The sequence below is a fragment of the Narcine bancroftii genome, chromosome 4 (genome assembly GCF_036971445.1).
Source record: "Narcine bancroftii isolate sNarBan1 chromosome 4, sNarBan1.hap1, whole genome shotgun sequence".
In the NCBI taxonomy this organism is placed as follows: Eukaryota; Metazoa; Chordata; class Chondrichthyes; order Torpediniformes; family Narcinidae; genus Narcine; species Narcine bancroftii.
In genome coordinates, this window is record NC_091472.1 from 198,019,650 (window position 1) to 198,047,045 (window position 27,396).

Below are 27,396 nucleotides of genomic sequence, written 5' to 3' on the forward strand. Positions count from 1 at the left end.
GTGAGAAAAAAGTCTAATATATTGAATATTTAAAATGTCACTATGTAATTTTGAAAAAATTACCAAAAATAAAGTATTCCAAAAAAAGTGACAATTATAGGACGAAAGGATTTATATTTAAGTGCACGCAGCATAAGAAAAAATTGGATGACCCTGGAGCACAGTTACAGAATGGCAGGTATGATCCTGTGGCCGTCACAGAGTCGTGGCTGAAGGACGGATGTCATTGAGAGCTAAATGTCAAAGGATACACAGTGTATTGAAAGGATAGGCAAGTAAGGAGAGGGAGTTGTGTGGCTCTGTTGATAAGGAATAACAATAATCTTTAGAAAGTGGTGACATAGGATCAGAAAATATTGAATCATTGAGAGTTGAGTTGGTTATGCTTGTTCTTTCAATAAGAACGACTTTATGTGTGTTTGACATGCAACCAAGCTTATTTTCCTTGAGCTGCTTTCAGTGACTTCCAGCGATAATGCCTGCGACTGCCATTATATACCACTTACAGTTTCTGCCCAACCATGCACATTGCATGCTGGGAAATATCATTCTTATTTACACACATAACAGCACATCTTTTGCCTTTAAAATCTTTGCAATTTCATCCAAATATATATTTCACTCTCTTATTTTCCTGCTTTGCCAGTAGCAATTTGACCTTGGGCTTCAACCTATCCATGATACAACTCTGTGAGCATCATTCCAGGCTTCGCAATCTTGGGCACAGCCGCTGTAGTTGGCGACACAGCTGCCATTTCCTCTTCTGATAGTGTGGCAGCTCCTTTGAGGTTTGTACTTGAAAGAAGATGGTTTGCATTTTCTAATTTATTGTCATGAAGAGACTCTTCAAGTTGTTTGCTTGAGTTCAGATTCTTGCATCGATATATTACTATCCTCTAATGTAGCCATTCTTTCTTTACATTCTGTTGAAGTCGCTCATTAGACTGACAAACAATCTCCCCACTCTGTCTAACAGTTAATTATTGTGTTCTTCTATGCTGCCATGTTGCTTTTCAGCCTTTGTCACAGCTGCAATTCACTGGGCATATTCATTTTATATTTCTGGTAACATTTTTGCCTGCTTCATTGTTTGCTGCAGTTTCTGTTGAGCCAGTTCCAGACATTCCTGTAACTCTCTGTTTTTGTCTTCTAGCTGCCTTAACTCATTTTCCAGTTTGTCATTCAAGTCATGTAATGAGGTTGATTCTCTCTGTATGTTAAGGTATCGCTTTTCTAATGTAGTTATCCCTTCTTCCATGAGTGTTGTGCCCTTATCTTTGGTCTCTGAAGCCATTATGAAAAGTCTTTTCACCGGGTCAAGCTCTTCACCTGCACGCAGACCTAATATGGGCTGGACTTTCTACAATCAGTAGCTGTGACCTAAGATGCCGCCCTTTGAGTTTGAAGGTCACCATTTTACTGGAACGTTCTCTCCAGTCTAGCCTGTGTTATGGAGTCCAGAGGACCCCAAAAACCAACAGCAATAGATATGCACCACAACACAGGGTTACTTAAACAAAAGTAGTTTAAAATTATATTTGAACAAGAAAACAGAATTAAACTTTAAATTTTTACTACCTACTTAATTCCCCCCTCTAATACTGAGTGCAGGTGTGTGTAATGTATATTTAAGATTAGAAAAGTTCTTTCGATCACAGTCCAATCTCACTGGTTTCAGGCAATTCTTGTACTGTGCACAGAAGTTAGCATTAACCAAGTTCACCAGTCTTTGGTGTTTAACAGGCTAATGGTTACCACTCAGGAAGGTTCTTGCTGGCTTTCAGAGAGAGATTCCTTTTGTTCCAGGACATCCACACATGATCCCTTTCCAATCAATCTTACTGACGAAACTTGCCCCCTTCAGGGTTCTCCAGATTATCATCTTTCTTTCAGGTCAGCTTTCAGACTGCCAGTCTTCTCCATTGACCAGGCAGCCTTCCAAAGTTTCCCAGCTTGTCCCTCTGGAACTGATTTCTGTGACTCCTTCTCTCTGTTTCACACTCTCCCTCTCTGAGAGCAAAACTCTTCTGGCCTGCCTGCAAAAATCACATGCTCTCCCAGGCAAGCTGCTGAATGTTGCTGCTTTGTCTCTCCGCTACAAAAAGAATTCTGCAAAAGTCATGCAAAGTTTCTGTGTTTTAAAATGTGTGTGTGCAAGCTGCTCTAGCAATTCCTCCCAAACCACCTCTAAATACTCTGTCACACCTGTCACTTTTAATTTCACATGATAAATATTGCTCTTTACGGTGAGTGTCTTGTAATTGCCCATAGATATCAGATTCACCTGGGCTCCGGAGTTGAGCTTAAATGGAATTACTGTCTCATTCGCAGTCACTGGAACGGGCCATTCCATTTTACCAGCAGCAGCAGTCTGCAGTGAATCCACGAAGGATCCCTCCATTTCTTCAAAACTTAGCTTCTTGGTGTCTTCCTCCTCTGCAAATTCAAAACCAATACCACGGATCACACATCTATGTGGAGGGTTTTTGTAAGCTGAGCAGTATCATGGACTCTCTACTCAGGTCTTCATCATCTTCACTGAGGACAGCTAGATTGAGGGATATCTTCTCTTCAAGTTTTGCTCGCAGGAGACTTTTCATAAGGCCTCCCGTTTTCAGGATCCCAAATGTGGGAGAACTTCAGCTGAAACCTCTCAGCAAAAGATGATTCCAGTTGATTGAGTTTTACTTTCATTTCAATTCCTGCCCCTTCTTCATTGTTTACTTCCTCTCATCAAGGTGCCTGACTTCCTGATCCAACTGTAAAAATACACTGTTAACTGTTATATACAGAAAATAGAAAAGGCGTGTCAGAAGGGCAACGTTATGGTAGTCATGCGGGATTTTAACATGCAAGTGGACTGGGAAAGCCAGGTTAGGTCTGGATCTCAAGAGAGTGAATTTGTAGGAAGTCTATAAGATGGCTTTTTAGAGCAGCCTATTGTTGAGCCCATTAGGAGATCGGCTGTACTGGATTGGATGAGAGCTAAGAATTAAGGAACCTGTAATGGGCAGTGATCACAATATGTTGAAGTTGAATTTGAGATTTAACAAAGAGAAGTGTTGGTATTTCAGTGGAGTGAAGGGAATTATAGTGGCGTGAGAGAAGAATTGGCCAAAGTGGATCAGACAGCAGAGCAGCAATGGATGGAGTTTCTGTGAGAAATGAGGAAGATGCACCCTCATTTCCCAGAGCATAAAAAATCTCAGCATTTCATGTGATGCCATTATGTACCCTGACAATAAATCTGAAATCTGAACTGGAAAAATCACAAATGTCACCCCCGCTATTCAAGAAAGGAATGAAACAGCAGAAAGGAAATTAGAGACCGATTCAACCTTTTTCTTTCCACTCACATCTCATTTTAAGTAATCCCTTTGCCATCGGTGGTCTGTGATTAGTGAGGGATTTCTTTTTTTTTAAACTTTATTTATTCGTTCAAAAAACAAATAATATATGACATATGCAGCAATTAAACATGTACATGAACTTTTTTTTAATATATCGAAAAAAAGAAACCCCCCCACTTCAGCCAACTCTCCTAAGGAGAGCCATAAAAAGAAAGAAAAAAGAAAGAATATTAAAGAGAAAGTTAAATATACATATTAAAATCTAATCAATATAAATTGAAATGTAAATATTCGGAGTATAACAGCCACTTATTAATAAAAAATTATAATTATCACGTGAAACATGCTTAATTTTTTCCATTATTAAACAATGTTTCATCTCATTATGCCATCTATTAATATCAATCATATTTGTATCTTTCCACGTACTAGCAATACATTTTTTCGCTACGGATAAAGCTAAATATACAAAAGCAAGCTGGAACTTATCTAATCCCAAACCTTCCAGAGGTTGCAAACTACCCAATAAAAATACTGTTGGATCTAAAACTATTTTAATCTTATACAGGCATTCTAAAAACGATTGAATTTTCTTCCAAAAAGATTGTATATGTATACATAACCAAACAGCATGAAAAAATGTTCCAACCGTATCACCACATCTAAAACACAAATCTGATTCATGAAAACCATATTTTTAAAAATTTTCAGGTGTCAAATATAATTGATGTAAAAAACTGTAATTAATCATTGCATAATGTGCATTTATCAATGTAGTTACACTATCATAACAGATATCTAACCAATCATCTTCTAGAAAGAAAAATAGATTACTTGGAGAATCAAAGCAAAAGGAATAATGTGAAGATTGTTGGTTTGCCACAAGGTATAGAAGGACAAGATCCTCTTTGTTTCTTTAAAGACTAGACCCCGCAAATATTAGGGCAAGAATTTTTCTCTGGGGGATTGGTACTGGAAAGAGCCCATAGAGCTTTAAGAAGAACACCCTCAGCTGGTCAACCCCCAAGACAGGTAATAATTCGATGTTTGAGTTATTTGGACAGAGAAGCAATACTTCGACTAGCAGTGCAAAATGCGAGACAACGACAAACTCCATTATTGATTCAGAATAGCAGAGTCTTTTTTTATCCTGATTTGAGTCAAGAGGTTATTCAACGTTGACGTCAATTCAATCCAGCTAAAGAAGTTTTGTGGCGTAAAGGTTATAAATCTACTTTTCACTACCCTGCAGTGTTGAAGGTGTTTTATGGAGACTATCAATTTCGGTTTTTTGAAAATGATCGTGAAGCAATGATTTTTGCTGATTCATTGCCAGATGTAAGAGGACAAAGACGTAGTCCACCATTATCTCCTAAAGAAAAATCTGGTTGTTCTGGAAATGGAAGAAATGGCAGAAATGGGAAAAATGGGAATGGAAAGAGTCTACTTCCTTCTGAAATGGGATCTCTGAGATTGGGAGCTTTTGGATGAAAAGAAGAATTGTCTTATTCTTTTTTTTTGTTATTATGACTTTTTGATGGTATTGATGGTTTGGATGGGGAGGGAGAGATTTGCACTAAGTTCTTTACTAGTCATCAGCCACTTGTAGGTGACACACACCCAATTTTTGTTTAGGGGATTACTACCTTTTGGTAGTTTTTTTGGGGGGGATTTTTTTTTTTCTTTATTGTTTTTTAATTTTTATTTTAGTTAGTTTTTAATTTGTGATTCTATTTCTATTGGAGGGCCTATATACGTTGATTTGAGTTTTTATATAAAGATATTATTGGTATTTAGTAATAATAGTAGATATGTCAATGTTGAGGTTTGCTACTTTTAATGTTCGAGGATTAAATAGTATGATTAAGCGTAAGCGAGATTTGGCGTATATTAAGAAAATGAAAATTGGTATCGTTTTTTTACAAGAAACACATTTGAATGTGAAGGAAAGCATGACATTAAAAAGGGACTGGGTTGGGCATGTATATTTTTCTTCATTTAATTCTAGAGCAAAAGGTGTAGCAATTTTGATGCATAAACATTTATCTTTTGAATTATAATCAATGGAGGAAAAGGCAGGATGTATTTTTAAATCGAATTGTAAGATTTTTAGTGAATTTTGGACTTTACTTAATATTTATGCCTCAGATGATGAAATATTTATTTCAGATGCATTTTTATGTTTGGTTCAGGCCATTGATAATATTTTAGTTGGTGGTGATTTTAATTGTGTTTTGGAACCTTTATTAGATAAATCTCGGAAGAAAGTTAAAAAATCCAAGATGGCAATTCAAGTCCAAGCGTTGATGAAAGATCTTAATTTAGTATATATTTGGAGACATCTTAATTTGACAGAGAAAGATTTTTCCTTTTATTCATTTAGACATGAATTGTTTCCAAGGATTGACTTTTTTTTAGTATCGGCACATTTACAAGGGAAAATACAACAAGCGGAATATAAAAGTAGGGTGATTTCAGATCACTCTTTGTTATATTTTACATATGTAACTTCTGAGAAAATTCAAATGGAGATTTAATACAATGTTGTTAAAAAAATATGGAATTTATTGATTTTTTGTAAAAAACGAATTAATTTTTTTTGAAAGAAAATTCTAATTCTGTTCAAAGTAAGTTTGTATTATGGGATGTTATGAAAGCCTATTTGAGAGGACAAATAATTAGTTATACTTCTAAAATTAAAAAAAATCGATTAAATCAGTCTTGAATTAGAGAAACAAATCGATGAGTTAGAAAAGGAATTTCAGAAAGATGTTACAGAAGATCAGAAAATAGAATTATCTAGGTTGAAATTGGAATATAATACTTTGCAAACTTATCAATTTGAATGTGCGATTAATAGGACTAAACAACGGTATTACGAATGGAGAGAGAAAGCACATAAGGTATTGGTGTGGCAATTAAAGAAAGAACAAATTTTGAGGACTATTAATGCTGTTCGATGGAATTCTCTTATTACTTATAAACCTTGTGAGATTAATGATGAATTTTATTCATTTTATAAAAAAGTTATATACATGTGAAAGAAAACAAGAAACTAGTGAGGGATTTATTAAGGTGAGATGTGAGTGGTAATGGAAGGTGGAGAATCACTGCTCAAGACCTAATTGTTAATGAAATATTTTGCTTGAGAAAAATTGGCCCATTTCCTTTGGAGTTGTGAAACCACGCGCATAATGAGTTAATTAGGTTTGATTAAAACAGTGGGTTTCAACCTTTTTCTCTCCACCCACATCCCACCTTAAGCAATCCCGATGGCATTGGGAATACTTCAAGTGGGATGTGAGTGGAAAGAAAAAGCTTGAAACCATTGGGTTAACCTGACGTTAGTGTTTAGGAAGATGTTGTGAGTCGATTGTCAAGCATGAAGTTGCAGAGTACTTGGAGGCAAATGACAGGATAGGCCAAAGCCAGCATGGTTTCCTTAAGGGAAAATCTTGCTTGAGAAACCTATTAGAATTTTTTGCAGAAGTGGAATACAAGGTTAATATTCTGATTGGCTGCCAGGCGTTAGTGGTGTTCCACCAGGGTTGGTGATGGGGGTGATTTCTTTTCATGCTGCATACTAATGATTTAGATTGTGGAATGAATGGCCAGGTTTGAGGATGATACAAGGCAAGTGGAAGATTTAAGACAGGGATTGATATGTCTTTGATGAGCCAGGGCATCTAAGGTTATGGGGAGAAGGCCAGGCAGTGGTGGTGGTAAAATGGGCAGATTCGCTGGCTGAATAGCCTATTTTTGCTCCAATGGGCTGTTGTGAGTTGTGTCTCCCGAGTAAATGGAGACAGAGAGATCGAGAAAAGGGAGAGTGTTGCTAGAGATGGACCAAGTGAATTTCCGGTTGGGGTGAAAGTTGGCAGCAAAGTGGATAAAGTAGGGGTGCATGTGGCAGCATTAATGTAGCCATCGATGCAGCAAAGGAGGAGTTGAGGGGACTTGCCTGTGGAGGCTTGGAGCCATGTAGAATGGCACCACGTGGCTAACAAACAGGCAGACACGGCTGCAGAGTCGTCTTCAGAACAAATCTAATTGGGGGGGCACTAGGGGGAGGGGGCACCAACTGCCCTTCGGGCGTCAGTTTCATGCGCTGCTCCTGCAGTTCGTGTTCAGATGGGGCAGCACAATAACTCTAACATAGTAAATCTTCTCTGAATTCTCCCCATCTTATTGATGTCCTTCCTGTAGTTAGGCGACCAAAACTGCACACAATACTCCAAAACTGGCCTGACCAATGTCTTACATGACTTTACCATAACATCGCAACTCCTGTACTCAATACCATTGAAGGCCAATGTGCCAAAAGCTCTCTTTACAACCTTATCCACCTGTGTCAGCACTTTCAGGGAGTTATGTATCTGTTTTTCCAGATCCCTCTGTTCTACCACACTCCTCATTGCCCTACCATTCACCATGTGTGTCCTGGGGCACTCAAACCTGTCTGGGTTGTGGAAGTTGCAGCAAATTCCACATATTTCACTCATCACTATTTTCCCATGGGAAACAGTTTCTTTCTGCTTCCATCATTTGTGATACAGCTGTGATATAGGGCAGGTGGTTACTCACACCTGACCATGAATTCCAATGCTGGGAGCAGCCAGTGATTCAAGATTCTTTTATTGTTATGTAATAAAACAGAAAATGTAATATTGCACAAAATTCCTGTACGGCAGACAAAGAGTCACTGCCAGTGTTGTCCGGTGCCCCTTACAGAACGAGAGAAAGAGAAGCAAGAGAGAGTCCTTTCAGAGCCACTGAGTGTCCGTGGATTCACCTCCAGCCCTCCTGTAGCCTCTGCAGCCACATAGACGCATCGGCAACCTGAGCTCCAGCTCCAAACCCCCGACACACTCAGGAAGCCTTTAGCATCTGAGGCCCTTCGGGAGCCCTTCTTGCCCTCAGCACCCTCCTGAATCTCAGCTCCGTTTCCTGGTTTTCCCTGAGTCAGTCTCCAGCAGCCTGCAACATGGTTCCTCTGACAGCAAGTCACCCGCAGCCTGTGTGGGTCCCTCAAGTCCCTCAGCCCCAAGTTGGTCTGCTGCCACTGTCACCTTCCCTGCAAGGTCTTCTTCTCTGCTTTTTTTCTACCCGAGGGGTGGGGGGGTGTGTGGGTTCTCCCCGTTTCTGGTGACAAGGGCCGTCCACTACTCCCCCGGAGTCTGCAACTTCTTGTGCTAGATCGCTGTGCGCAGGTGCCGCCATCTTGGGCACAGACCCCATGGTTGCGGGATTTTAAATCAAAACACCGTCAGCACCTCTAACAGCCCATTTGAAGACCGTATGGAGCTGTTGTCATTAGTGTCGAGCAGAGGGACTTTGTGGAGGAGCGCTGTGTCTGCGGCCCTACTCTCCCCAGCTCTGCATCAGCGACAGCGCTGCCCTTACATCAGTTTAACTGCCATCAGTCTATTTTGCATCCTCCTTCCCCTCATTAATAGAATTTCATCCAAGGGCTCATGTTGGCCTCCAAACCTATAACGATCCTTTTTCTCATGTACCTCAGGGTTTAATTTTACCCCTCAGTCCATGAAGCAAAATCAGAGGGTGTACACGTACCATCGGATATTGGAGGCCATGAAGTTTGCAAATGGGCAGCTGAACAACATCAATGCTAGCAACGTGAGTCATTTTAATCAAATATTACCCAGATTATGGCAGTGCTTGGATGAATATTTTTGGGTATACTTTGGCTGCTATTCTCCTTTCCACTCCAGCCTGACTGTCTCCATTAGCCTGTTGACAGGAGAGTTGTTTCAGCAGGGGACAGATATGTGGGGAGGAGCAGTTCCAGGGAAGAATGTTACACTTCAATGTTACAATCTGATACACCTGGTGTCACCCACACTCTGCCTGTCACAGTGACACCCATACTCTGCATGCCACAGTTACATCCATACTCTGCCTGTCATGGTGACACCCACAGTCTCCATGTCACAGTGTCACCCACACTCTACCTGTCACAGTGACACCCACAATCTATCTGTCATGGTGTCATCTGCACTCTGCTTGTCCCTGTGTCACCCACACTCTGCATGTGACGGTGACACCCACACTCTGGAGTCCCCAGATTACCCGCCCTCTGCCAATCATGGTGTCACCCACACTCTACTTGTCAATGTGACACCCATACTCTGCTTGTCCCCATGTCACCCACACTTGCCTGTCATGGTGTCACCCACACCTTGTCTGTCCCCATGTCATTCACACTCTGTCCATCTCGGTGACACTCACACTCTGCGAGACGGTGTAACATGCTGTACTGCCTCACTGCCCACCCTACTGCGCCACTGACTACGTTTTCCCAGTCTGAATCCCTTGCTCCAGGGTCGCTCTGTCGTGCTCCCCGTCACCCCTCTCCTGCCTTTCTACAGGTGCCTTTGATCCTGTCGGATGGATTTGCCCAGAGAATCCGCAGGCTGATCAACAACAGGACTCACGAGCCGGCATACTACAGTATCAAGCATCACATTCGTGAGACCTATGGCACCAGTCATGTGTCCGTGGTAGATAGGCAGGCCAATGCTGTCTCCGTCACCAGCTCCATCAACTACCCGTGAGTCACTCCCCACTGCCATCACCCCCACTGCCGTCCGTCAACGCTATCACGGATGGGCCGCAATCTGGTTCACCGTTGACCAGGAAATGGTGGAGGGACCTGTTATGATGAGGAAATCAAGACTGCCCAACAGGATCTGGGTAGATCGAGTGATTGGATGGAAACCTGAGAGTGGAGTTGATATGGGCAAGTTTAGGGTCGTTCATTTTGCAAAGTACAAGAGATAAATGGGCAGAATGGCAGTGTTAACTCGATGGTGTACTAACTGGCCTACTTCTGCTCCTAAATCTTAGGGTTTTATTCAAACACATCGGATCCCCAGGAGGTTGGCAGGGGTAGACATAATCTTCTCACTCGTGGGAGTGTTTTGAATGAGGGGATGGGGTTTCAGTATTAGTGGCTGAAGCTTCAAAGCCAAGGTGAGTAGGGGTGGTGAACCTCATTCTCTGTCCCACAGGCTTGGATCACTGCATCACATTAAATTGGAGATGGAAGCATTTTTGAAATACCAAGGGCTGCCAGGAACTGATACGGCTGAGTCTAGCAGAGATCAGCCACAATCAGAGCGAGCGGTGGGGTAGGACCGAGGGGCTGACTTTGTGTTTTCTTCTTGCCGGAGACAGTGGGTGCAAATGGAGCAGGGCTGGTCAGGTGGAAGAGGGATTCAATTCCTGCATACAGTCGAATAACCCACATTTTGTCTCAATAGATTTGGTTCCCTGGTGTGGTCACCAAGCACTGGGATTATCCTCAACAACCAGCTGGTTGACTTCTGTATCCACTCTTCTGACACCGTACCTCTAAACACCTTTGAAGGCAAGTCTGCCCAAGCACATCTCAGAGAGTCACGAAGAAACAAATAAAGGGTTATGGGTATCAGATAGGAAAGGGTGAGATTGTTGTGGAGTAGAATGCAACAGTTCAGCACAACAGCATGGGCTGAAGGGCCTGTTGTGTGTTGGGGCTGTTCTCTGTTCCACAATCACCACCCACAATGCAAACAACGCCAGTCTAAGTTGGAACAGAAACTGAGAGACACAGTTAAAAAAGTGAGGGGAGGCGGAGAGGAGAGAGGGAGGAAAGGGTGGGGGAGGTGGAGAGGAAAGGGGGAAGGTGGGGTGGTGGAGAGAGGGGGGAGAAAAGGTTGGGAGGGAGGTGGAGAGAAGAGGCAGAGGAAAGGGTTGGGGAGGTGGTGAGGAGAATGGAGGAAAGAATGGGGAGGTGGAGAGGAGAGGGGGAGAAAAGGGTGGGTGGAGGTGGAGAGCGGAGAGGGAAATTCTGGGGGGAGGTGGAGAGGAGAGGGGTGGGGGAGGTGGAGAGGAGATGGAGCAAAGGGTCGGGGGAGGGGAGAGGGGAATGAAAGGATGGGAGAGGTGAGAGGAGGAATGGATGGCTGGAGGTGGTGAGGAGAGGGGGAGGAAAGGGTGGGGGAGGTGGAGGAGAGGCGGTTAGAAAGGGTGGGCGGAGGCTCACAGCCTAACAGATTAGTTCTCGAGGTTATTCCGCAACCTGTTTCTCCCTTATCAGCCCAAATTCACGTATATCTTCTCACAATGCTCTTCAGTACATTCCCAACCACAGAATTTGGGGCTACGATGCATCATGAATAACTTCAAAGACTAGAAGTTAAAGAGAAACTGATAACGGACTGGAGGAACGTCCATGCCGATCGACTGTCCTGGGTGGGGACTGTGGCACAGTCACCTTTATTCAGTAGTGTCTGGGAGGAGCCTCAGGCAGAGTCATCAAGGGGTGAATCCTCTAACACAATCCAAACCTATATACCGTGGTTTACCACATCACCCGCGCTTTAGAAAGAGTCCAGCAGGGTGAAGTGAATTAAATGTTCTTACAAATTAAATCTTTCGGGGGGTCTGGTCTGCTGCTGTGATCATTGTAGTCCTGGCTGTGGCACGGGCGTTGAAATTTGGTTGGTCTGGAACACCTGTCTGCAACCTCGACTGCCTTCTGCAAATTGAGCTCACGCTGCCCCAGTGGTCCCTGCCGGATTTAGCTGGTGAAGTCCTCTGTCACGGGTTTACAGTCGCAGGCTCATCCGAGAGCTCGCAGGGCCCGAAGGTACCAGGTGCTCTATTCTCCCAGGTCGCTGTTTTCGGCTAGCTTCTCCCAGGTCGCTGTTTTCGGCTAGCCAGGAGTTGCATAGTGAAGACCTTGTTTATCTTCCTCCAGTACCAGCCTTTCAGTATGTCCTTCACCGCTGGGTAGGACTCGACGTCCGTGATCATTGAGTACACCAGGGGCCCTGACCCATGAATACAATACTTGCAGCCTGTCATCCTCTGATCAGACGGTAGCAGAGGTGGCGTGCAGTAAGGCTCCGAAGCCACACAGCCAGAGTTCAAAGCTGTTGGATTTGTCGGGGCGATTGTGGGTCGAGGTCCAGCTTTTCTGGGTTCAGCATCTGCTCCATTATCAAAAAACTGTTCTGCATATAATTGATGCACCATCAATAACTTCAACGACGAGTTGTAGAGAAACTGATAGGCTTTTATTCACAATAGAATGGAGGTGTGTCCATGTTGGTCGACTGCCCTGGACTGAGGAGGGGGCTGTGACACAGTCGCTTTCATTCAAGGGTCAGTGGGGAAGCCAAGGGGCATGTCCCAGTACATCCGTACATGTATACAGTGGTTTACCACAGGCTCACTGGCCTGTCGTTCAGCCAGGGCCCCTGCAATCTCCTGAGAGCATGGATCATGCTCCACTGCTTACTGACACGACAATCCACCCTCACGAGCACTTCTATTTACACAGAGAAATGAACAAGTGGTAACACAAATTATGATTATTATTATGAAACTGTAGCAAATGACATGCAGATCCTGGGCAGCGATGGGACAGGGAGGGGGTGGGACGTGGGAGAGGTGGGACACAGGGAGAGCAGGTGGGACATGGCGGGTGGGTGAGACACGGGGAGGGACTGGTGCTGACTGGTTGCCCTCTCCTGTCCTCCCAGCCACTGGCCAGCAGCCTCCTTCCTCTATGTCTCCCAGCATTCTGGTATCCAAGGACAAAGAGTCGGTGATGGTGGTCGGAGCAGCCGGTGGGACCATGATTCTCAGCGCCATGGCTGAGGTGAGTGGAGACTTCAGACGGGATGGAGTGGGGAAGGGGGCTGGATCTGTCACCAGCTGCTTCCGACTCAGCCATGGGGCTGGGCCTGCCTCAGAGCCAGCATGGGGCAAAGCCCGGCTCTATCCAGCCACGGTCAGGGCTTGGCCTGGACCCAGCCAGGGAACAGGGTCTGATGGAATCAGCTGTGGAACAGGGCCCAGTTCGGACTCAGCCATGGGAAAAGGCCCAGCGATGGGTCAGGGCCCGGCTCAGACCCAGCGGAGGGACTGGCCCAGCCACGGGTCTGGTTCAAGGTCATACCCATGCCTGGGGTCCAGGGAAGATTTGGGAGTAGTGCCACACTCTGTGCTGGGGATAGCAAATCCTTCAGCCATTCTAGGCCACACCATGCAGCATTGGCCTTCTGCATGGCCATCACGTCGGCTAGGCTGGACTGGACCAGGTCAAACCAGGCCAGACCAGACCAGGACAAACCAGACCAGGTCAAAACAGGCCAGATCAAACCAGACCGAACAAAGTGTCGGTCCCACGGCTGAGATACGAGCAGGGTGCAGGTCCCATGATAGTGACATTGACTGGTGGGCACATTGTTGTGAAGTCACGCCCCGTGCCACAAGCAATAAAGGGTTTGGAGCCACTATTCCGGTGTGGGCGACAGCTACCATTGTGAGTGTTTGGGACGTAACTGGTTATTATCTGAGGCACTGGGATCAGTGCGGCCTCTCCAACACAAGTATGGAGTTTTAAATCACAGCCTATCTGAGGTGTTGGACATGTTCACCAGATGCTTTAGATTCAAATTAAAAACCCAGAAGGTCAGTGGAAGGAGAACCAGAGAAGATGCTCCATGCTGAAGCCCCTTTGTCCCAGTGGGGCTTGTTCTTCATGTGTGTCACACTCTGGCCCCCTGTGCAGATGGTCCTGACCTTTGCCCTCTCACCCACAGGTCATTATGAACAAGCTGTGGTTCGGGTTGAGCATGGAAGATGCTATCAATCAATCCAGGGTTCTTATGCTGACCAACAATTCCATGGTATTTGAGAACAACTTCAACACAGTAAGTTCCAGGCATCAGCAAAACAGTGCCTTCCCATCCCCATATCTCCTGGGAACTGGGTGTGGAACTGGCACCTGGAGCAAGGTTTTGAGGATCAGGGTTTTTCTTGGGCCTAGGGTTGGTGCAGGCCAGGCCCTGAGGTTGGTACTGGGCTAGGGGCTGGGGCTGAGCCTGGTGCTGGTGCTGGGCCTGGGGCTGGTGCTGGGCCTGGGGCTGGTTCTGGGCCTGAGGTTGGAACTGATCCTGGGCCAGGGGCTGGGCTGGGAGTTGGTGCTGAACCTGGAGCTGGTGCTGGGCCTGGGATTACTGGGCTGGGGCCTGAGGTTGGTGCTGGTCCTGCGGTTGGTGTCAGGCCTGAGGCTGAGGTTGGTGCAGGGCCAGCATCTGATATTGATGATGGACCTGAGGCTGGTTTTGGGACTTGGTCTAGGTTTGGTGTCGTGCCTGGGGCTGAGGTTGGTGCTGGGTCTGGCCTTCGTGCTGCATTTAAGGCTGGGATTGTTGCTGGGCCTGGATTTGAGGATAGGCCTAGGCCTGAGGGTGAGGTTGGTGAGGGGCTGGGGACTGAGGTTGGTGTTGGCCATGAATCTGGTGTGGGTTCTCGGCCTGGGCTTGGTGTTAGACCTGGATCTTGGACTGAAGCTGCTGTCATCTCCCATGTGCCCAGAGCCTGCCTCCTTCTCAACCCAATCCTATACCACCGCGCCCCTCCCCCCAGCACCTGGACCACAACTTCAGCCCTTAGTTCTGGTTTCAGACTCAGCTCATTCAAATCTCTTGGCCCACCAGAACAGAACCTGTACCTGGGCCTGGCAACCATCCAAAGTCCCAGAGTGACATGGAGGCTGACCCTGCAGACTGGGCTAAGGAGTAGAATCCCTCACAGCTGGGAAGTAGAGACCCTCACTGCTGGGAGGGTCAGGAAATGTGTGGCTTGGGAGGGAAGTTTGGGGTTGAGGAGCCAGGTATGAAGGGATAGAGAAGGGGCAGGCTGCAGAGCCCCACATCCACTCATTCCCCACAGGTTCACCTTTCAAAGTGTCGTCCTGCCACCGACCATTCTCTCCAGTAGATTGGGTGATAAAGAAGGTACAGTAAAACCCCTAGTATCCAGCAGCTATGGGGATCACGGAATCCGGATACGCAAATTTTCCATATGCATGAAACTCACTGTAACAATGCCTCACTAATACACATGCATTAATAGTCTAAAAAACTAAAGACAGCTCAAAATTTAAAGTAATTTGAAAAAAAAAAATCACTATTGTTGTCCTTAATTGAGTAAAGTTCACTCTAATCAGGTAATTTCCATTACTTACAACATTTAAATTTGAACCCTGGTCACTGGTGATGTAATAGCATTGCATTAACTGCTACGCTAACCTTGCCGCTGTCATAATTAACCTGCCTCTCCCCGCCTCCAAGTTTACAGATAAAACCTTACTAATATACCTAATGCTAATAAAGACTTTTACTAGACAGGGGATAGGGAGAGTCACCCCAGCAGCGAGCAGCTCTTCATCCTGGATGCCACCATTTTATTCAAACACAACTTTATTGAAACTTTATTCAAACAGCTGCTGGGGGTAGGGCACGACCGGGGCACTCCGCTGTCCCAACTCTGCCGAGGGCTTATATGTTGCTTTGGAGAACATTTACTTTTACAATTTTAAACCTTTATTTACATTTTTATTTATTTTATATTTTTTAAATTGTATTTTCTTGATTTAAAAAAATTTTTTTTTGCCATTGGCTTCGAGTTGCCAGTTGCTCGAAGTCCGGATACTGGGGATTTTACTGAATGTGGCCTGCTTGGGTGGGGTACTGAGTAAAAGTAAGGAGATCATGTTGCAAATATATGACAGGGGCAGTGCGGACAATGCATTAAAGTGTCAGCATCCTAGGTTCGAATCCGGTGCTGCCTCTCAGACATTTGTACGTCCTTCTTGTGTCCGCATGGGTTTCCTCTCGGTGCCCTGGTTCCCTCCCACGTTTCAATGATGTACAACATTAATAGGATAATTGGGTGTATTTGGGCTTGTGGGCTAGAATGGCCTGTTCCGCCCAGTGGTATCTCAAAACTAAACATTGGAAAAAGTTTACATGGAGACATTGGTCGGGCAGCACTTGGAAGGCTCTGTGCAGTTCTGGTCACCCGATTGCAGGAGGGATGTGGAGACCTTGGAAAGAGGATAGAAGAAGAGGTTTAGAGGGGATGAGCTATGGGGAGAGGCTGGACGAACTTGGGGAGTTTTCTCCAGTGTGTCGGAGGCTGAGGGGACACCTGGACTATAAAACCATAGGACTGATAATGTGGACGGTCCAAATCTTATCCCCAGGGTAAGGTGCTGAATAGGATGATAGTGTTGTTAAGAAGGCATCTAGTGCATTGGCCTTCACTAACCATCAGATCGAGTTCAAGAGATGCAAGGAATGTTGCAGTGATTGGAGAGCTTGGTGATAACCATAGATCATGACAGAACAGAAACAGGCCTCCTCGGCCCTGCTGCTCTGTGCTGAACCATCTTTTCTGCCTCGTCCCACGAGTGGGTTGGACCAACTTGGAATATTGTGTTCAGTTCTGGTCATCTTACTACAGGAAAGATGGGGGTGCTATAGAGAGGAGGCAGGGGAAACTTGCAAGGATGCTGCCTGAATTGGAGGGCACGCCTCGTGAGGGCATAAATGAACTCTTCTCCTTGGAGTGACGGAGGGGTAACCTGACAGAGGTGGACAAGATGGTGAGTGGCCAGAGGTTTTCTCCCAGGGCTGAAATGGCGAACACGAGAGGGCATGGTGATAAGGTGCTTGGGTGTAAGTGCAGGGGGACATAAGAGGTAAGTGATTCACACAGAGAGTGGTGGGTGTGTGGAATGTGCTGCCGGCAATGGTGGTGGAGGCTGGTACAACTGTGCAGTATGTCTTTGTGTTCATGTTCAAAGGTGTCATACACTGGAGGATGTGGGTTTAATGTCAGGGGAAGGAGGTTTAAGGGAGATGCGAGGGGGGAATACTTTACTCAGAGAGTGCTGGGTGCCTGGAACGGACTATCAGTGGTAGTGGTAGTGATACAAAGGTAGCATTTGGGAGACTTCTAGACAGACCCACGAGAACAAAGGAGATGGAAGGATATCCGACGTGGAACATTCCAGGACAGAATAGGCCCTTCGACCCACATGTAAATCTATTCAATGACCTTTTCTACTTCACACTCATAACCCTCTATTTTTTCAACATCCAGGTGTCTGTCTGAGAGTCTTCTAAATGTCCCCATTGTACCAGCCTCCACCACCACCCCTGGCAATGCATGCCAGGCACCCACCACTCTCTGTGTTAAAAAACCCACCCCTGTCGTCTCCCCTAAACTTTCCTCCTCTTATACCTATGCCTTCTGGTATTTGCTACTGACACCCCAGGCAGGCTATCCACTTTCTCTATGCCCTTCGTGATCTTCTTATACCTCTATTAAGCCACCTCTCATCTTTCATCACTCCAGAGCGAAAAGCCCCAGCTCTGTCAACCTTGCCTCATAAGACAATGTTCTCCAATCCAGGCACCATCTTGGTGAATTTCCTCTGCACCCTCTCCAAAACATCTCCCTCTAATTTGATTTGGGGGTTGTGTTCAGCACAGACATGTGGGCTGAAGGGCCTTTCCCTGTGCTGTGCTGTGCTGTGCTGTTCCTCGTGGCTGGTGATCTGTAGACTGGCCACATGCACTGACCCTGAATCTGGTTGCTCCCCAACAGGAGGTGAAGGAGGCGATGAGGAGGAAAGGCCACCACCTGGTTCAGATCAAGAGACCACCGTCGGTGGTGCAGGGGATCTTCCGTGTCCACGGCTGCATTGAGGCCATGTCAGACAGGAGAAAGTTCAGCAAAGCTGCCGGCTACTAGCCCGGGGGTCAGGCTGGGATCAAAGAGGGTGTCCGTCTATTCCTCCAGCCCGCCACAAGGGCTGCCCATCTCGTCCGACTTGTTGGAGAACTAAGACCCCTTATTTGTCCCCCACAACCCCAGCTGGATGGGGACGACCGCTTGTGTGTCCATCCTCACCCAGGAAGGGGTGACTGTGGAGCACCAGCGAGCTCCGTGACCCCTGCCAAGGGGTGGGGGGGTCACGTCTGGAGACCCAGTGTGACCTGGTGAACGTGTGACTCTACCCTTCCGCCCCTCCTCACAAGAATCTCCCTCCCCCAGACAGATTCCCCCCCCCCCCTCACACCCCACCAGAATGCCGTGGGTGGTCTCAGCTCGGCCTCCTCGAGGCCGGTATTAACGTCACCCGCGCTGTCCCCTGCATTGGCTCTACACTACTGTGGGATGTGAGAGCCACCTCATGCCCACCGAGGTGAGAAGATTTCAGAGGTATCCTCAAGAAAGAGCAATGACTGGGCCCAGCCTTGAGAGTGTAATGTCTGGGCTGTGGGGCAGACCAGAGGCTGGAGCCTTGCCTCAGCTGGATACAAGGACTGGGCATCCCCCCCCCCCCCCCCCCCAATACTTCATCCATGCACGACCTGGGATGAAGTAATTTGTCCATCATCGCCAATGAGGACCTCGGCACCGTTCGTCACTTTAAAATTGGATGTGGTGTTTCCGAAGATGACTGGTCAAGCCAATTTGGGCACATGTTGGTCAGACATGTGTAGGCACTGCAGTTGTTGCGCTGATGGCTCAAGAGTGATGATGTACTGAATATACAGAAATGCTGAAGGAACTCAGTCCATAAGAGATAAAGATACATAATCGACGTTGAGGTCCTGAGCCCTTCTTCGTGGTATGAGTGAACATATCCAGCTAACACCTGTTACCTGTGCTCCTACCCCCGCCATTCCTTCCCATCTCCCCCAGCCATTTCATGCAGGTGCCTGTCTGACTTTTACTCACACCCTGAGCAAGGCCTGAAGCCCGAAATGTCAGTAATATACTCTTTCCCCCTTGATGCACCAGGCGAGATCTGCTGAGTTCCTCCAGTATCTCTGAAACAAAAGGCTGGGGGCGGGAAAGTGTGGGGGAGAGGGAAGAAAGGACAAGGTGCAGGCCGACTGGCTAGAGATGGAGAGGACGAGAGAGAAGGTGAGAAATGATCGGGGGTGGGGGGGGAGAGAAGGCGGGGTGGTGGCTGTATGAGTGCAAATCTGGAGGAAAGGCGAGAGAGGGAATAGGAATGGGAGGGTGGGGGTTAGGTGAAAGTGGGGAAGCCAATGTTAATGCCATCCAGTTGGATGGTGTCCAGATGGAATAGGAGGTGTTGTTCTTCCAGTTTGTTTCCTTTTAGTCTGGTAGTGTGGTCATGTATTTAGTTGTTTGGATCAGTGAATGTCGAAGTGCCATGCCCTGAATGTATTCACAGTATCGATATTGTGAATAAGACATATATTTTTTTGAAAAAACTGTGCTGACTGCCCAACTCCTTTACAATGTGAACACACCCATACAGTCGGTGACAAACTTCCAACATTGGAGAAAGTAGAATTATCACTTGTGGCTCAGTTCTCCCTCTCCCCCTAGTTCTCCCTCTCCCCCTAGTTCTCCCTCTCCCCCTAGTTCTCCCCTCCCCTAGTTCTCCCCTCTCCCCCTAGTTCCTCGCCCCACTTCTCCCTCTCCCCAGTTCCCCCTTCCCTAGTTCTCCCTCTCCCCTAGTTCTTCTCCCTCTCCCTTAGTTCCTCCTCTCCCCTAGTTCCCCCCTCCTCTAGTTCTCCCTCTCCCCCTAGTTCTCCCTCACCCCCTAGTTCTCCCCTTCCCCAGTTACCCTTCTCCTCCAGTTCCCCCTCTCCCCCAGGTCATCCAGTTCTCCCTCTCCCCCAGTTCCCCCTCTCCCCTAGTTCCCCCTCTCCCCCAGTTCGCCCAGTTCTCCCTCTCTCTTCCCCCTTTTCCCTCTGTCTCCTTTCTCAGACCCAAAGCCAATTCTCACCTTTCCTCTTATAGTATCCAGTTAACACCCTTTATTTGTTAGTCTGGACTCCTCCCCCTTCCATTCTTCCCCCTGTAGTGACTACCCAGTAGAGCTACTAAATCAACACACATACACAAGGTCAGTCAGCCAAAGACTTTATTTGAGTTTGCATCCTTCTTTTATATCCCTCCCATCCAGGGCTCAACAAGACGTAGTGGGGTGATGTCATTAACTGCTTGCTGCCAATCTGCGGGGTTGGTGTGTTGAAACATGGTGGGAGCCCTGCACCCTCTAGAAAGAGGCATAGCAACCCAGTGTGGCGCTACTCAGCACATAGTACCGCGTGTACGTAGCCCAGCCTGCAGCTCCACATGTCCGCTGGTGAGCCGCACCGGTGAAGGTGCGCCCGCCCAGCCTGCTTCACGGCCGTTACAACCCACCCTTTCATTCAGATGCCTGTCTTACCCGAAGAAGGCCTCAGGCCTGAAATGGTAAAATATCTTGACCTCCTATGGACTCTGTGAAAGCGGCCAGCATTTCTGTGTTTCAACTACAGTTTCAGGCACCTGTGTGTTTCATGCCTGTAAGTTCACTGGGTCTTGTGGTTATGACTTCATCTGGACAGTACAGGGTGGCTGAAACCAGCTGCAAGTGTCCTCGCGTGTTGGCTAGTGCTGGGACGTGTCCACTTTAAATGGGGCACCTTGGTTTGGCAACATTGCTTTGTATCAGAAGTTTATATTTGTACTGACAGATGGTGAGAGTTTTGATGCCATTTCTGTGAAACAGTTTTTAAACTCTGTAAATTTGATCATTACTTGGAATTTTGATATTAAACTCATTATTTACAAATGCCTCACTGAGGTGTGTCAGTCTCGTGAGTTGATTAGCTTTGCCACAGTTAACAGTAGGTGCTCCTGATAACCCTCTGCCAGTAACTGAGCAGCGCTCTGTTGAGGCAGCAGGCCAATGGGAATTCGGCAGAGAGTGAGATTGACTAACAGGTGAACCAGGAGTGACTGACTAACCAGGAAGTGACCTGAGAGTGACTGACCAGTGACCAGGGAGTGACCCACCAGTGACTGGGGAGTGACCAACAGTGACTGGGGAGTGACTGACCAGTGAGTGACTGATGGCTGACCAGAGAGAGACCGGCAGGTGACCAGGGAGTAACCAATCGGTGACTGGGAAATGACTAATTGGTGTCCACAGAGTGACTATGGAGTGACTGAATGGTGACCCAGTAGTGACCAACTGGTGACCAGGAAGTGACTGATCAGTGACCAGTTAGTGTCTGGGGAGTGACCAACCAGTGACCAGGAGTAATCAAATTGTGACTGGGGAGTGACTGACCAGTGGGTGAGAGTGACTAAACTGTGACCAAGGAGTAACTGACCAGTGACCCAGGAGTGACTGACCATTGACCAGAGAGTGACCACCTGGTGACTGGAGAGCGACCGACCAGTGACTGGGGAGTGACCAATTGGTAAATGGTGAGTAACTGACTGGTGTTCAGGGAGTGAATGACCAATTAACAGAGTGACTGTGGAGTGACTGATCGATGACCCATTAGTGACCGACTAGCATCTAGGGAATGACCGAGCAGTGACTAAGAGCAAACAAACTCTGACCTGGGAGTGACTAACCAGTGTCCAGGGAGTGACTGACCAGTGACCTTGGAGTGACTGACCAGTGACCGGAGAGCACAAAAGTGCCAAGGAATCCAGATGGTAGTAAACATAACCAGATCCCTCAGAGGCTCCAACCTTCTATCTCTGTGAGTGGCTGCCTCAAATAGGCCACCAACATCAGAAAGGATCCCTTTCATGCTGGACACAACTTCTCACTGCTACCTTCTGCCAGAAGGTAGAGAAGCCTAAAGACCCTCATCTCTTAAGTTCAAGAGCAGTTTCTTTCACTCTTGTCGCAATTAATATTGAACCCAGAGACATTCCCATAATCCTCCAGGGTAGAGTGAAGCTTGGTCAATGAACCTGCAGGGTCTGTCAGATATATCAGCGCAGCATGTGCAAATAGGTTGATTTTGTGTTCTTTCTGGCCCCCTTGCTGTCTGGATCCTGTTGTATGGTTTCACCCAGTGGTTCTAGAGCCAAAATGAATAGATCTGGAGACAATGGACATCCCTGTCAACTAGATCTCAATAGTGAGAAGGCTGGAGATATTTGCCCATTGGTCATAACTTTTGCCTTGGGCACATGATACAGCACCCTAATCCAATTTATAAAAGTTGGCCCTAGCCACAATTTCTATAGTACCTTCAACAGGAAGTCCCACTTTAGGCTATCAAACACCTCTGCATCAAGGGCATAGCTATACGTGGGTCATCCTTTAACTGTGCCAGATGTATGATACTCAACAGTCTGCTTATGTTATCCACAGCTTTCCTCTTTTGTCCAAAGCCCACTTGGACTACATTTGTTAGCTTTGAAAAATGCTTGGCTAATCTATTTTCCAAAGCCTTTTAAAGTAACTTACAGTCTGTATTCAGCATTGAAATAGGTCTATAAGAGGACAGTTTCAGAGGGTCCCTTTCATTTTTATGAATCGCCATAATAATTTCTGTTGAAAAAGGTTCTAGGAGTGTGTGGGTTTCAACTACCTAATCCACCACCTCCAAGATGGGCATCAGGAGATCTTTGAATTCCCTATAAAACTCAGGTGGGAACCCATCCTCTCCCGGAAACTTATCAAATTGTAACAGATTGAATGCTTTTACTATTCTTCTGTGAAGGGAGCATTCAATCCCTCCTGATCTTCCTGACCTAAATTTGGTAACTCCACTTTTGACAGGAATTCATCTATTTTCTCAGACTTGCCCAATGATTCTGTCATTCAATTTTTCATATAATTGTCTGAAGGTTTCATTTATCTCCTTTGCCTTGTATGAGTTCCCGTCATCCCCTATTAGACCATCAAGAGTCTCACCATTCAACAAAAAACAACAAACCCCAACCCATTTCCCAGTTCTCTTCTCCTAACCCCCCATCCTGCACCCTCTGGCGAGCGCATCTCCCATGCTGTTACTATTTCCCTCTATGTAATGGAAGATTTAAACTGTATTTTACTTCTGCAGCTGCAAGGCTGAGAACCTGTTTGTTTTTTAGAATCAGAAGACATTATCTAATTTGCACTATGGGGCCCAAGGATGCATATGAATCCATAGACATTATCCAACTTCCACCATGAAGCCCAGAGATGCAGTTGTCTTTTGTTGGTCACAGACTGTCAGGAGACCTTGAAGAATTAAATCATTTGTTCAAAGAGATAAGATCTGAAGTAAATAACTTTTGGGTAATGTAAGCCATGGTCCCACTGCTGAAGTTTGAGACTCTCCAAGAGGTGGCAAAATCTCTCAGCAAGAAGAAGAACTTCAAGAGTCCAGCTAACGTCCCGGTCGAGGGAGGTAGAGAAGCTGCTACCGGCGCCCCGACAACCTATACAAGTGTGCAGTTGTCGCTTCGCTTCGGCAGTTGGGACCTGTCCAGGCATTGATAAGTATAATTGGGAAGGGCTTGCATATTTTAGTGTGAATTCAGCTTTAGATTTAGTAATAAAGCCTTGTATAAACTGAACTGCTCTCGGTGTGTGTGTGTCTATTTTCTTTCGGTAGCTCAAACACTGACCAATCTAAAATGAACAAAATGAGAGGCATAGGTTTACCGAAGACACTCTATCATTTGGTCTGTGTAGTCTACAATTCTACCTTTCATCTTTCTCCTCAATCCTCACCCCAGAGTCCTCCCCAATCCCTTCCCATTTCCAATACATTTTCATAAACCCAATATTTACATCATTTTACATTTTGTAGCAGTTTATTACGGTGACAAACATTAATCCATGGTTTTATTTTTATTTTTTACCCCAAGTGCTGACAATTCTTTAGCATATTGCTGTGCCTTTCCCAGGTCCACAAAGAACCTCCTTTCTATTCTCCCCCTCCCCTCGGCAGTACCACTTTCAGAGTGGCCGGGCGCCCAAGGACATACATGTATCCCTTCTGTTTCACCAGTCATTTCATTGGTTCAAATTCTTTTCTGCACTTAAAAAGTGCTTAACTGATATCAGGCTAGAAAAATACTTTATACCCCTCTATTTCAATCAACACTCCCCTTTCCCACACTGGCCACCATTGCCCCCAAATTTCTTTCCATCTTGGTGATACAGTAGCTGTAGCTTCACCAGGACTGAACGTGGTTTCTTCCCGAAGCCCAGTTTTTGAAGGGGTGTGGTGAATGTCTGCCAAGCTGCCTGTCTCCCCTCTGGTGAGCCTTGCTGTACTAACTTTGGCTCTGCATTATATCTACAGTTAAGGACACTCCGCTTGGCTATAACTGTGTATGCACCTATTGTCTTTAATTATTGTACCATGAATTTCTGCTAATAAAAGCCATGATTATTGTTTGACTACATCGTCTTTATCCACTTCATCAACTGGCACTTTAATTTTATTAGCGGAAATGGATGCAGCACTCAAGCCAGGATAATCGACCAGTCTGCCCCGAGGGTTAGAGAAATCTTCAATCACTGGATTGCTTGTTTCGATTACTACATGGCTGGAAACAACGTGGTCAATTAGGTGATACAGTGGGGCCACCTGAACTCTCTGCTGGGTGAGGTCCCTTTCGCCATAACGCAAGGAGCTACCAGTCTGGCTATAGTAGGGTAACGCCTGACCGCTTATTATGCAGTGCCATGGAATGTGATGCTTGCTTGACACCAGTTGCTGACTAGACACCAGAAACCCAGGGAAAGTGATGCTGCCTATGCACTGGCTCTTGACTCACTGGCAAACAAATGTCAGGGCAGTCAATGTGCAACAACACAATGCCTTGAAGCTGGATGCTTTTGTCAATGGGATTGACTCCAATTACAACCAACAGAGGCTGCTGGAGACGGAGCCTGTAACCTACGACCAGGCAGTCACTCTAGCCAAAACACTGAGAAGTGCCATGTGGGCCAGTGAAATGCTAGAAACTGAAAAGGAAACATCCAGGAGTGCTGGAACCCCGAAGGAAAAAAAAGGGTGAACTCCTGAAAAATGCTACTTCTGTGATAAGAGCTGGCACCCCAGACACAAGGGCCCTGCTCGATTTGCTACCTGCAGCTATTGTGGGAAACTCGGCCACTTCGGTAAAGCATGTAAGGCGAAAAGTACTCCCACTGATAAGAAGAAGAAGAGAAGCACCAATAAAATGCATCCTGGAGCTGCAGGAATGGGAGACAACTGTGAAAAGTGGGAATCTTCAGACGAGCAGGCTGAATCGACTTCAAGTGACGGCGAGGTGAGATCCCCTGTGACAGCTCAATTGACTCCAAAGCTTGGGGATGTTACGGTCTGGAACGGTCGTCTATGAAGGGGAAGGTGAATGGTGAGACTCTTGATAGTCTAATAGACTCGGGGAGTACTGGCAGCTACATCCACGAGAGAGTTGCCAGAGCCTTAAATTTGTGGAGATATCCAGCGAACAAAAAATATCGATGGCTTGCAGTGAACTTACAAAAACTAAAAGGGACAAGTGTAAAGTTACTTTAAATTTGCAGGGACATTGCCTGGCTGATGTGAGGCTCTTTATTATGCCAGAGCTCTGTGCCCTTGTGCTACTGGGGTTAGATTTCAATCTCAGATGAACAGTGCAGAGTTAAATTTCAGTGGGCACTACCCACTCTTACAATCCCCGCGCTAGTTACTGCAGTCTGTCCGCATTAAAGATCAAAACTCCGTCCCTTCTAGTGATTTATCCCGAGTGTCAGCCGATTGCCACTAAGAGCCGTTCTTTCAGCAAAGAGGATCGTGAGTTTATCAAAGCGGAGACCCAGGGACTGCTTAAAGAGGGAGTAATTGAACCTAGTAAGAGTCCGTGGCGGGCCCAAGTGGTAGTCATGAAAAATCACACTAAGAGATGACTGGCTATTGACTACAGCCAGACAATCAATCGTTACATGAATCTGGATGCTTACCCCCTGACATGCATCAATGAAATGATTAATCAGATAGCACAGAACAAAGTATTCTCCACTATCGACCTCAAAGCAGCTTATCACCAGATCCCTATTAAGAAAAAGGAACGGCCCTATACAGCTTTTGAGGTTGATGGGGGGCTATACCAGTTTGAAAGGGTACCTTTGGAGTCACTAATGCTGTGTCTGTGTTTCAGAGGGAAATGGATAAGATTGTTAGGACGTATGAGTTACAGGGTATGTTTCCCTATCTGGATAATGTCACTATCTGTGGGGAAAACACAGGCTGAGCACGACAACAAAGAAATATTTAGCAACAGCCCCCCTTAAGAAGTTACCATCCCCAAACTCAGCAAAAGCCCTTAAAATGTTTATGGGATTCTTTTCCTACTATTGCAAATGGGTTCGGGACTACGCCACGAAGGCACACCCTTGTTTGACACTAAATTTTTCCTCTCTCTCCAATGGCCTTGAAGGCTTTCGAGAGAATTAAAGTTGATATTGCCAAAGCTGCACTCTTGTCCATTGACAAGAATGTCCCATTCCAAGTGGAAACTGATGCCTCAGATTGTGCCTTGGCAGGAACCCTTAATCAAAAGGGCAGACCTGTGGTATTCTTCTCCCGCACGTTACGCGGATCTGAACTTAAACATCCTGCCATTGAAAAAGAAGCCCAGGCCATTATTGAAGGTGTTCGTTACTGGAGATACTTTCTAGCCAGCAGAAAATTAACTCTTGTCACTGATCAGAAATCTGTAGCCTACATGTTCAGTCCTAAACACAAAACTAAAATCAAGAATGATAAGATGGCATGCTGGTGAATAGAACTCTCAACTTATAATTATGAGATCCAGTACAGACCGGGCAGGTTAAATGATCCCTCTGACGCATTGTCACGATCTGCTGCTGGTGCTCAGCTGGAAGGTCTAAAAGAGATCAATAGCAGACTGTGCCACCCAGGAGTCACGTGGTTCTTCCACTACATAAGGGCTAACAACCTTCCTTACCACCCAATGTACAGGAAACTGACTAAAAGCTGTCCTGTTTGCGCACAATGCAAACCAAGATACTTCAAAGCTCCAGAGGCCACTCTCATCAAGGTAACCCGACCTTTTGAGAGGATTAGCTTAGATTTTAAAGGACCGTTACTTTCCAACATCAAAAATGTGTATTTCCTTACTGTAATTGACAAATATTCCAGGTTTCCCTTTGCAATGCCCTGACATCTCGTCAGCATCTGTCATTAAGTAATTTGACAGAATTTTCAGCATTTTTGGTTTTCCCAATTACATTCATATGATAGGGGCTCAGCATTCATGAGCGCTGAAATGCGGAAAGCCCTGCTACAGAAGGGGATTGCCAACAGCTGTACCATGAGCATCAACCTGCAGGGCAATGGGCAGGTCGAAAGGGCTAATTCTACAGTCTGGAAGACTGTTAATC

General features: G+C 46.1%; 1 protein-coding gene across 1 annotated transcript in view; it reads left to right on the top strand.

Annotated features, from left to right (window-relative positions):
• Positions 1-20,826, top strand: part of LOC138761441 (glutathione hydrolase 5 proenzyme-like) — a 56,968-nt gene extending 36,142 nt beyond the window's left edge. Inside the window, exons 7-12 of the mRNA XM_069933581.1 lie at positions 8,872-8,987; positions 9,740-9,921; positions 10,634-10,740; positions 12,902-13,020; positions 13,967-14,077; positions 17,826-20,826. Coding sequence (XP_069789682.1) covers positions 8,872-8,987; positions 9,740-9,921; positions 10,634-10,740; positions 12,902-13,020; positions 13,967-14,077; positions 17,826-17,972 — 782 coding nt within the window. The 3' untranslated portion in view covers positions 17,973-20,826. The remainder of the gene's footprint in view (positions 1-8,871; positions 8,988-9,739; positions 9,922-10,633; positions 10,741-12,901; positions 13,021-13,966; positions 14,078-17,825) is intronic.
• Positions 20,827-27,396: the final 6,570 nt, after the last annotated feature.